At 39.6% G+C, this 12097-nt stretch overlaps 1 protein-coding gene across 3 annotated transcripts in view; it reads right to left on the bottom strand.

Moving 5' to 3' along the window:
• TRPC4 (transient receptor potential cation channel subfamily C member 4) overlaps positions 1 to 12097 on the bottom strand; it is a 233831-nt gene that overhangs the window by 155652 nt on the left and 66082 nt on the right. For all 3 annotated transcript variants that reach the window (XM_037800477.1, XM_037800479.1, XM_037800478.1), the window contains one exon: positions 3907 to 4311. In XM_037800477.1, coding sequence (XP_037656405.1) covers positions 3907 to 4284 — 378 coding nt within the window. In that variant the 5' untranslated portion in view covers positions 4285 to 4311. The remainder of the gene's footprint in view (positions 1 to 3906; positions 4312 to 12097) is intronic.

The following is a 12097-nucleotide window of genomic DNA, read 5'->3' as shown; positions in this document are numbered from 1 at the left end:
TAAATATAGAGCCACAGCCGTTCTGTCACTTTCAACGTCCTCTGAATTAGTGGTTCTCAAAGTGGGGTCCCTCTCAGACCTGCTGTCTCAGAAAACCTGGGGATGGGATGGGGCCACCTGTGTTTTAAGCACGCACTCCTGGTGACTCTGATGATGCTGAAGACTGAGAACCACGGTCTGGGAGAAGCATGGAAAAGCGAGTTCTGTTCCTGACACCCATGCTCTGAAGCAGCAGGCACTGAAGTTGACTCTGGTCTCAGAGGGCCTCAAAGGGGAAAATCTGCTAGAAATAATTAAGTAGCCAATCAACTGACAGGAAACAGGGGTTAAGAAGTCACTCTTAATGTTCCTTCCAGAGAAATAAGTTACTTAGAAGGTTAAAGAAAAGTTGAATAGAATCATCGGAGGTCCTCAGGGCAGCGGTTCTTTAGAAAGGGAGTGTCCCGGGGAGGATACAGGCGGTTCCACCTCCCTCCTGCCTGCAGGGAACCACTGGTCCCCTCTGCTGTCTACTGTGTGGGAAAAAAAAAACAAAACTAAGGATTGGCCTCTTCATTTTTATACAGAAAGGGTACACTAGGAAATTGATACCCTGGTTTGTAAAGTCTACATTAAATATTGAGAGAAAATATTTAATGGTCTGTGGCCATCTATTTATCTGCAACCAAAATCTTTCCACTAGATGCTGAATTGAGAAAATCATTTAATATGCTAAAAACCTTCACAAGAATTTAAAGAATATGTAAGGGTGAGAAGAGAGAATCAATGTCAGGGAGATAGGCGGGCAGCTATTTTATTTACCCCCATGTCCTCACTATCGTCTGTACATCGATCCCAGACTGCTCTCTTAAGTGCAAACTGTCTCCTTACCTCCTATGTATCCATTCAATATATCAAGAGCTGGAAGTCAGCTGGAACCCGAAATGGAAAGGAGAGGACACAGCCATGCAACAGGGAAGCCGGGAACCCCAAAGATTGCCAGCTGACTAGAATGCTATGACCCCAGAAGAAAACAAGCCTTCCAGCCTCCAAACTTGAGACAATAAATTCCCATTGTTTAATCCAAACCACCTTATGGTGTTTTGTCCAATGGCCAGGAAACTAAGGCAATACTTTTATATGAGCCTCATTCTTGAATTATTTTAGGACAAGTTGCGTTTACTTTTTCCACTTGGATTTTATTGTGTTCAGGTTTTAACACACTTGGCTCAAGTGACTTCAACAACAAAATTAATGACTGAGTGCTTCAGAGCTTTGGGGCATTCCAATGAGACTGGAAATTAGGATAATAAACAAGATGGCTTTCAAAGGTCACCAGAATAGTTTAAGGAATTATAACTTATGAAAGAAAAATATTCCTTCAAGAACATATTCATTACCTACAAACATTACTTCATGGAAATTGTCATTCCAAAAGGTGTTGACCATGCTTAGGAAACGTACAACCTAAGAAAATGGCATATAAACGGGGAAGCTCTGACAGGGTTTGACTGCAGCCCTAAACACAGAAGACATCTTTTATGTGTTCTACCATATGGTATGATATGACATAACATAAAATAAAACATTTTATGTTGCTGTAACCTCACTTGCATTGTACAAGATACCAGGAACTCTGAAGTAGATTAGAATTGCTCTTTCAAAATGTTAAAGTTGAAACAAAAGGACACAACTTTTGTCTATTCTCAGTGCCTTCCCTGAGGAGGAATTCTAAAATGTACAAATAGAAGGAATTCTTGGCCAGCAGATGGATAGAGGAGAAATCTTCCAGAAACACCGGCCTGGGCTGCGTCAGGCTCCTGGCAGATTGCAAACCCTCTCCCCCTCTCCGCCTTTTATTAATACTCAGGGTCCAGATCGAGTGTGCGAAGGTGCCAGGGCCCACTTGTGAGACCAGAGTTTAGCTCAGGAGTTGAACATCTTCCAACAAACACTCTCATAATAGCAGATATCTTCTCCAGACACCAAATTACTCTGCCAGCACACATGTGAAATCTCTGCCGAATGTCCGCTAAAAAATAGAACTAAGATGGTTCTTTAGTAATACACCTGAAAACACAGGTGATGGCAACTGTGCTCTGCAGACTTGTGATCTAAAATGGTCTAGAAGATCATCTCAACCATCTGCCTCATGGTTGTCTACACAGACTCAAAAACGAGAGGGTTTACAAGTCTAATATCACTGCTATTAGAGAAGGCAAAATCTTTAGGGGTAGACTGCAGAAGGGCTTTCAAAACCTCAAAGAGATGAAGACAGCAGCACTGTCATTAAACAGCTAAAAGCAGACTCATTCATTCCTGCCTAGCGTTCCCCACCTCCTTCACGGGGAAAGCTGGGATGTAACAGAAAATGTGTCTTTTTAAGATGTTTCCATACCTGTCTAACTCAATCAAGGTCATTACAAGTGTGAGAGGAAAGACGAAGCAAGCAGATTTTTGTATCAGTAAACTCTCATCCACACGGTAGGAAGATAACCCAGCAACCACTGGATACGAAACAAACAAAACGACCAAACAAACACAAAGCAGCAAGCAGGAACTGTTGTTGTGATGGTGCTGTTCATCACAGTTTGGCTTCAGGTGAGGGGAAGGATGGATGCGAGGCATAAACATGGGCCATGGCGAGCGCTTCTGGGAGAGGGGGAGGTTTTCAGGAGGCTGTCAGCCACAAAGCTCTCTTCCTAGCAACAAGAGCGTTCTGATAAAAGTACTCCAGTAAAGCACGAAGATAACAGCAGCCCTAGCAGAGCTGGCTTTAAAAGAATGTGACACTTCTTGAGTCTATCATTTGCAGAGATAGCGACTAGGACATTTTCAAATAGGGCAGAAATGGCTAGAGCTGTAATAACATGCATTTCATAAAATTTTGCTTTAAAAGACGGATTTGAGCTGCTGCACTACCTGCAATTTCTTTGCAATTAATTAATTAGCCTTGATGCAACTAGGTGGAAAATTCAGGATAGAGGAGAAAAAGAATCAAAGGACAATTTGGTTACAAGGCACTAACTAAGAAATGGATTTACACAGACAAAAACAGACTCCTTATTTATTTCTGTCTAATTTCTGCACTTCCTTAGTGGTAAAAAGTAGGGAGATAACAGAAAAGAAAGAAAGAAAGAGGAAGGAAAGAAAGAAAGAAAGAAAGGAAAGAAAGAAAGAAAGAAAGAAAGAAAGAGGAAGGAAGGAAGGAAGGAAGGAAGAGGAAGGAAGGAAGGAAGGAAGGAAGGAAGGAAGGAAGGAAGGAAGAGGAAGGAAGGAAGGAAGGAAGGAAACATTGTAAGTGGATGCCATTTTTGTCTACTTGCTATTGATAAAGTTAAGACATAGCTACAGTTTTGCCTTTAGTAAATTTAACATAGTTACCTCTATAGTCAGATTAGTAATTCTTTTGTTTCTTACTTTGAGTCCCAATTTAAAAGAATCCCATCAAGTTTGCTAAAGAGCAATATTCAAATTAGATGTGCAATGGACTTTTGCAGTAAGCTGCAGAGGGCCAAAATAGGCAAGCACATTAAACAGCAAAAGGGCAAAACAATTCCCATTCCAGTGCTGCAGAATGTTAGAAAATTAAAGACGAGGAAAACACACACACACACACACACACACACACATATTAAGCCCCCAAACAATATACTACGTTGCATGTTACATAAAGACGTTTCCAGTCTATGGGAGGCCAACCTAGGTTACTTTGTTTTGCTTTAGTTCTTCCAATTAGGAATGACATCTAGCAGGACCGGAGGCGCAGGTGGAGAGGACTGGCCAAGTAGGGAGGCTGTACTTAGCAGTAGTTTTCTGTTACAATAGTTCCGATTCTGATGATTGCATTTCTCAAAGTTTGGGGGAATTTCAACATCTACAGAAACCTTGTGCAAAGTAAATTAAAAACAGTATTTTTACATGTACCTGTTTTTCTCCACTGGGCTTTTTGTGGTTCAGCAGCAGCTCAACGGCTCCGACCACTTCCTTCCTGATGGCGTGCAACAGGGCATCTCCGACATACACGTTAAAGCTCAAGAGCAGTTCAATGAGCTCCAAGTTCTCGTTTTCAATCGCGATGAGGAGAGCAGTTCTTCCAAGAGGATCAATGCAATTAATATTGATTTTAAAATAAATCTCAGCTTCCTCTAGGGATTTCTTGACACTTGCATAATCTCCCTTTTCCACAGCGTTCAAGTAGGCTTTTTCTGATGGTGAGAGTTCCGATTCAGCTCGAACTATCCTCAGAGGAATTCGATCTCTGTAGGGAGTATTGACATTTCTTTTGTAATAGAACTGAGCCATGTTTCATGCCATGCTATTTCCTCCCCTCTGGAAATGCAAAAAACAAACAAAAAATATGAGGATTAGAGGCAGTACACTTTTAATTTCTTATGCATCATACCTCTTTTCAAACTCACATGCTGCCATGACAGTACTGTTATTAATTTTTTCTTAACTATGGCATTTTTTCTTAAACAAAGGAAACAGACTAAACAATTATTCAGTGTCCCAAAACACAAGCTACAAAGTCCTAATCTAAGAGGAATAACAAGAGGATAGTATTTGGTAAGTTATTTAAAATGTGTCTGTAGATTTCTGGAACTTATTTATAAAATTTACCAAAAATATGTGTACTTTTCACAGAGCATCTTGATAATCAGGGGCTACATCTTTGAAGTTCCAAACTTGGAAGACGTCTGTTCAAATGCAACATCCCAAGTCTGTTTTGCTAATCGTGGAGATGCTAGTAGATTCATGGGATAGCACTATCTTGGCAAAATGTTTTTCATTTATCACATATTCCATTCCTAATGTTAATAAGTAATATCAAAGTTACCGCAAATTAATGCTGTTAATGTCAACAAAATATTATACTCAGCCTGATAAGCACGGTTTCATTTTTCCCCTTTGTAAATGAAATCATTTAGGGGGAAAAGTGTATACTGATGATATGAATCATCAAACGAGTCTAATCAGTTCAATTTCCAAAGCAAAAAATTGGAAAATGACTAAATATAGAGATAATTTAATACGAAAATGGTATTTTCTTGATTCTGTTACCTTCATATCATGAAACAAACCACAAGGCAGGAATATCTTCATTATAAAATTAATTATTATTTGGAAATTAAAGTAAAGATATAGTTGAAGATGAGCAAATTATTTCACACAAATAAAAATCACAATAAGATAAATTAATAACAACAAAGTCACTGGAACTCTATTGATGTAGTATCATCCTAGAGATACAAATTTACAGAAAAAAAAAGTATTAGACATTGAATGTAATTTCTTTATTGTGTTAGTTCATTATTTCATACTTATGATCTGAAGTATTTTATCCTTCTGCTATTTAAATTCAACTCACATGTTTATTCTATGTATGTTTGCTATATTAAATTAAAATGAATGTGTCATTATAGGTACCTAAACATGCATATTCATCTTAATTGATCTTTTTAAACGTAATCATTTTATGAGTAATTAACATCGATGGAATAATACTTTCACTGCAGATTAAACGTACATTGCATTAACAAATGTGATTGTATTTTAAATAATGCTTTCATTCAGGAAGTTATACATTGTTTGCATACTGCCTTAATTTAATAGTAATTTCAGTTATTGAGTAGTTAAATTGCAACCTTGGCTTCCAGATTATCCATTAAGATTTCACACATATCTAGGTTCAGGAACCAATACACACAACTGCTATTTCATAATCTGTCCCTCCCTGATACATTAAACAATTTGTTGAGCTACCTCCACATACTAAACAAAAAGTGGAAATCCCACAATCCAGAATGTTTTTCTCCAATGTACCACTTTTTATTAAACTTGGTGTTTTGAATTTATAATGACCAACTACACAGCATGATATGAATTTATTTTCAGAAGTGCAGTCTGGGGATGTTGCGAATTCTTTAAATGGCAGCATGAATTCTTAGAGGAAAATGAAGAGTAATACTGGGGTTCAAAAATCAGTTAAATTTAGATGTGCAAATTACTTACTTGAAGCCTGATTATAATTTCAGTATTCTGGGAGCTCTTTAACTCATTCTAGAATAACTGGAACAGCATGCATAGTATTGAGATAACAATAAAAATTAAAGTTCCTGCTGTATAATTAAAACTTCAATAAATCAAGATCATCATGACACTGCGTACCTCACTGTAATGTGGCTGAATCTGCATATCCGCGTTATTGTTAAAATATTCGCTGTCACCCCCACCCCACGTCGGCCTCCCTAAGGGCGCGTGGAACCAACCCCAGCAGTCTTCACGCTATAATTGGATCAGGATTATAGTATAAATGGTCTGAAATGATAATAATTAGCATTTATGTTCTATTTTAACTGTGCACTCTCCTCTCTATCTATTATCTCATTTTATATTAGCCACGACTCTTGGGAAAATAAATGAGTTTCTCTTTTAGAGTTGAAGGCAAGGTTTCCCCACCAATCATGTCCTCACCTAAGACAGGTGTTTGAAGGTAGCTTATCCAAAATATACACATGTGAAAATGGAAACACGCACATATGCACACACACACGTCGAACCAGCACTTAATATGAATTTCGACTCTCATTCAAGATTAAGGATCAGACTAGAGAGTGGAAAACTACTTCATTCTGTTTCCTTCACCTTATCGACGACGGCATCACATGAGAAAGAGACAGCAAGCAGCGCTCGGCAGCTCCCCTTCTCGGTGCAGGATGCTGGGGACAGCGGACGCCCGAGGGGCAAGCAGGAGGAGGTGGGGGACCCGGGGAGGGGCGGGTAATTAGAAACTAACCCTTAAAACTGACTCGTTCAATCCAGGCAACTGCAGAGAACATAAGCCACAGGCAGGCTTTAAAAAAGGGTGACACGGGAAAGACCTATTCTTGTCAACACTGTATTTAGGAAATGGGACTGGGCGCGAGACATCACACTCAGTAACCTGTTTCTCCATCTACAACGTGAGGAAAACACACCAACCCCGGAATGGGCGAGAAGGTAAGAATCAAAGAGTTAGGACCCAGGAAAGTCTCTTATCAGCTCTGATTTCTCCTTTCAATCTAGGAAGATGGGGGAAACCAGAAGAACTCACATCAGGATAAGCAGGCAGAATCGAAATATGGGTAATATTTAAATACATTAAACATATTTTAAATATTTACAATGAAATATTAAACACACAGACGGGGAACAATGCTGATGTCTAAACCCTTAAAGAGGAACTGCTTGTCCTTCTTGATTAGCTGGGACGCAAATGTACGAAAGAAGGACAAAAAAATCAGGTTTTAAAATCATGGTGACACAAAGGCCGCTGCAGCTGGGAGGCGCGGACAAGGGGGATGCGGTCCCGGGGCTGCTCCACTCAGCAGCAGCTCCGGAACCGCGGGGACTGAGGATCTGTGGAAAGCAGGAGACTCCGTGCAGCAATATCTTGACGAAAATGTGGAAATAAAAGCGTATTCCTGGCCCTGCACTTTCAGAAACAACTCTCTGGAGGAAGAAAAGATTTTTTTCCCCCATGAGATTATCCAGTTTAAAATATTCCTTCATTTCAAAAGACTCTATAAAAAATAAATGAGAAGTGAAATGAATGTTTCATCAAATTACATTTCAAAGACTCAAAAAGAGATGGGAAGTGATGGAAAAAACTCAAATCCTGAGATAAGTCTTTTTAATTAACCTAAAATTTATTTTTCCTAAATGTTTTGGGAATTTTAAAAAGTGAGGTAAAGGGAGCTACAACTTGAAATTAATCCTAAGAGTAATTAAAAAGTGTTCATTAAATATGAAAACCATAGTTATACTGGCAACATAAAGATAACAGGAAAGCAAATGTTCTGGATCCTAAAGGATGGCTTAGTTGTGCAGTGGAAAGAGATTGAATCTTGATGAGCACAGAAGAAAGAAAATATATAGAAATCTCCAGGCTTGTCTGCTCTTGACTATGTACATTCCTTAAAGGTGAAATTAACTTTTCCCCAAATCTTTATGTTTCTTTTCCCTCCCTCCCTCCCATCCTCCCACCCTCCCTTCCTTTCTCTCCCTTTTTTCTCTCTTCTCCCGTCTTTCTTCTTTTGCTTTTTATTCAATGAAAGATACATTTTTATAGGTGTGATCTCATTACACAGTGAGAACTAAAAACTCCTCTTCCCCTTTTGTTGATAGAACACTCTAACAAATATTTAAGTTTTACTTGTACTTTCTCAGAAATCTGATATGAAATAACATTTTCACAGATTACTCACTTCCATTAAATCCAATTAAGATTTTTTTCTTGCTATTGTTATCATGTATTAGCTCAATAATCCACAGCATAATACAACCTACACATAAAATTATAACACTCTGGTTTTGGTGACCATATGCTGTGACACTGCACTCTGAATTTTAGACTCTTTTCTAATGTTCTTAGGCAAGAAACTCACATTTTCAGGAATTCTAAGTTTTCCACCAAAAATGCCACACACTGACTGAACTGCTTTGTGATTTAGTCCAACCAAAAATTAACTGTCCCAATTTTTCTCTTGAGTTTTTCCATGTGGTAAATTCCTTTAAAGGGTTAAGGGACATTTTTTGTAAATCCAACAAAATGAATATTTATTATTCAATGAAAGAGAAAAAGCACTTTGCTAACTAAAATATTATGCCATCTGAGGATTTTAAGGAAGGAAGTCAAGGTTATACTTCTTTTTAAAATGGAAGCCCCTTGGTATAATACAAGCACCATACTTTAAAGCAAAACACTAAAAATTCCTATAGTTTTTTGTTTTTGATTTTTGTTCATTTTCTATACACATATTGAGGAGAAATGCAAATGCATGACAAGCATTTTTGTTTATTTATTTATTTTATCTTACGGGATTTAGAAAACATACGTTTTAGAAAATATTTGTAGCAGGAAAAGACAGTTTCCTCCCTGGGAGGTAAAATTTGTGCATCATCGACTTCTTTCTTCCCAGCAATTCCAAAGGACAAGAAGCTCTCTTCCCACTCCAGCCGCTAACCCTGCTGTCTGTGCCTCCATCCATTCCCATTGCCCTAAAACCTTGATTTTCTCCATCTTATACACCTTAAACCTCCTCCTGCAAACTGACTCTTTCCCCTCCAACTACAAGTGTATTTAATTCTCATTTCAGTTTTCAAACATTCTAAATACCTCTGCCACTTCTTTCTCTCCTGTCGCTGATATTCCTAATTCTACAAACTTTAAGCTCTTCTCCCGTCTCGCCACCACAAACATGTTTGTCTGAAGGTCAATCCTGTCTGCTGCTTGTCAAACACATGTAGGCACTTTTCCGACCTCGTGTGCTCGGATTTTCAGCAGGTAACTCGGACTGGGCCACTGCAGAAAGCCTTGCCTCGCCGGGGGTCCACAGCACCTCCTCTAGAGCTGCACCCCTCCACATCCCCTCCTTCCCACCAGGCCACCTGGGCTCCTCTCCTTTGTCTGAAGCTGAGACGCTGAGTCATCAGGGTTGTGCTGTTGGCTCCTCTCTTTTCTCCATCGACCTCTCTCACTAGTGATCCTTATTCACACTACTTGTTTTATAAGATAGTCCACGCACCTGACATATTTTTTAGCACGTGATGCGATGAAATCCATGTTGCCAGACCAGACCGCTCTCTTAAGTTCTAGATGTGAGATAAAATTAAGGATCAGCTCCTACATTGCACTGGCCACATTTCGTCTGCTCTACAGTGCTGCCTCTCTATGCCGACTGGCTTTATGCCATCACCTTCACAGGGGCTTAAGACATGCTTCTAAACAATCCCCCTATTTATCTGGCATCTTTCCTGTTTGCCCTCCTGGGTACCACACACCCAACCTTTCGAAAAGGCAAATCTGATCAAATCTCTCTCCCACATATCATCCTCCAATGGCTGACAACCATTAACAGGGACAATCACTAAATTAATAGGGAATGTGGATCCCTCTGGAATCTGACTTGTGAGCCTTTCTCAGTCCCAAGGCTGAGCCTGGCAAGCCTGACTTGATGCTGAGATAAGTTCCAAACCTCCCCCCTGCCCCCAGCTGTCCCCATACTATGCCTTTCTCATCACGCCCGTCACACCTGAAATTCTCTTCTTCCCCTGACTCCCAGCAACTCTTGACAAGTTTTAAAACCTTATCTTAAGAATCGCAGCCTCTCAGGAACTTTATTCCCTCTCTCCCTAGGCAGGGCGAGTGGGGCACAGTCTGCATCTTCATAACCCATGGAAACATCTCTTAGATGCAGATCTTTCTTTCTTGGCTGTGGATAGGGTATTGTGAGTTATGAAACTTTTCATCCACTGTGCTAAGGAAATAGTAAGTGCTCCAAATGTGTTGATGAAACAGTGAATCAGCAGCTACACTTTCAGAGTGATTCTATTGCCCTTTCAGATAAGGGGACAAAATAAATAGGGTCAGATTTTCATCCACTTGCCTAAAACGGCCACAGCCCTTCTTGGCCCACTAAAGGCAACAATGAAGAACTGAATGTCCATGTGGGTTTTTTCCTCTGCACGTCTTTACTCCAAGCTTTTGTCACTTGTATGAGAAGCTGTAATGTGGAAATCAGCACATGCTGAGCTCACAACTCTGCAGTGTGCTTCTCATGATACGACCTGAAATCACGCGGAAGGGAAGCACACAGAGAAAAAGACAGAATGGCCCAGCCAAGGAAAAACACGTTAGCTGCCTGTAACAGAGGATGTAGAGCAGATGACCACACGGCTGGAAACTAAAACTATGCACATTAATCTCTTTCAAGTTATAAAAGAAAAAAGGGGGAAATGCTCAGCAATAAGGAAGCATTAGGAAGCAGTAACTGGAGATACAGGCAGAACAATAAATGAATGAATCTGAGACCCGGAAGCTCAGGTAATGAAACTCTTCCAGTTTGGGAAATATAAAAGTTAAGAGAAATGGAGACTGGAAATGTAATGGCAAACATGCATACAGTAGCAATTGCAGAAAATGGAAATTAAACAATGGAGTACAGGAAGTATTCCAGTAGTCACGGTCAAGGATTTTCATAATTGTGAAAAGACACAAGACCTCAGATTAAAGGCTCCACAGTGCCACACAGGGTATGTAAGATGAGAGCCCTCATAGATGGAAAAAATTCCGGAAGGAAGCAAAAAGCAAATCCCCGTGAGAACTGCAACCAAACACATCGTTAGGAATGGCTATGGCATCAGGAATTGGTTGTTCTAGAAAATCTTTACCCAGGAAATATGTCATTGTAAACCAATAAATAAGTTCAGTTTGTTCACATCAGAAAAACCTGCATACCAATTTATTTGAGATAAGCTGCCGCTTGGCTGGGCAAATAGCTCTTTTATCAAATAATAGTTTACTTTTCGAGGTTCTCGTCAGAACTCTCACCTCGCTAAACCTACTAGAGATGAAACTATTATATGACAACTATTGTCCAATCCAACCACTTCTCCACCTTGAAGGATCTATCTCTAACTTCTTGAGCCTGGACCAGAAATCCCCATGAATATCCTCCCTGACTGTCCCCCCAAACTCAGTCGAGGTGATGTTTTCTTCAGTTGCCACAAGCTTTGCTTTATTAGGAGATTGCACGGTGATACTCTGGGGCATTCTCCACAAAAGGACAAAGAACCAGACTGCCATCAGACCTCTTAGTAAATTTGGAGGCAAGAATAAAATGGGGTATTGTTCTAAAAATAAGGGAGCAAACAAAATTGAACCTGGAAGTTTACAGCTTACTAAAATTATTTAAATGCAGGAAGGAATAAAAGCAGCCTTGTGCCTACATGGTCACAAAGATTTTTCACACAAAGACCATACGTGAACATAGAGGACATCATAACATATGGAAAGAATCAAGAAATAGCAATCACTTTTCTGCTGTTTAAACAATCAAGATTTTCATCTGTTTTGCTCACTGATGAATACTGAAACAAACAGGGTTTAGAAGAGCGCCTGGCACATAAGTGTGCAATGAGAATGTGTTGAATACATTAAATACTTATTGAGCATGTACATGTCACAATTCGCATGGGGGCCTTGGTGAATCCACAGTGAGTGAGAGCCCACAGAGCTCATGAACCATCAGAGGAGACCACCCAACACACAGCAATTAGAATAACGGTAAATTTT

This window comes from Choloepus didactylus, chromosome 12 (genome assembly GCF_015220235.1).
Source record: "Choloepus didactylus isolate mChoDid1 chromosome 12, mChoDid1.pri, whole genome shotgun sequence".
Lineage (NCBI taxonomy): Eukaryota > Metazoa > Chordata > Mammalia > Pilosa > Megalonychidae > Choloepus > Choloepus didactylus.
This window is presented reverse-complemented; position numbering and strand designations above follow the sequence as displayed.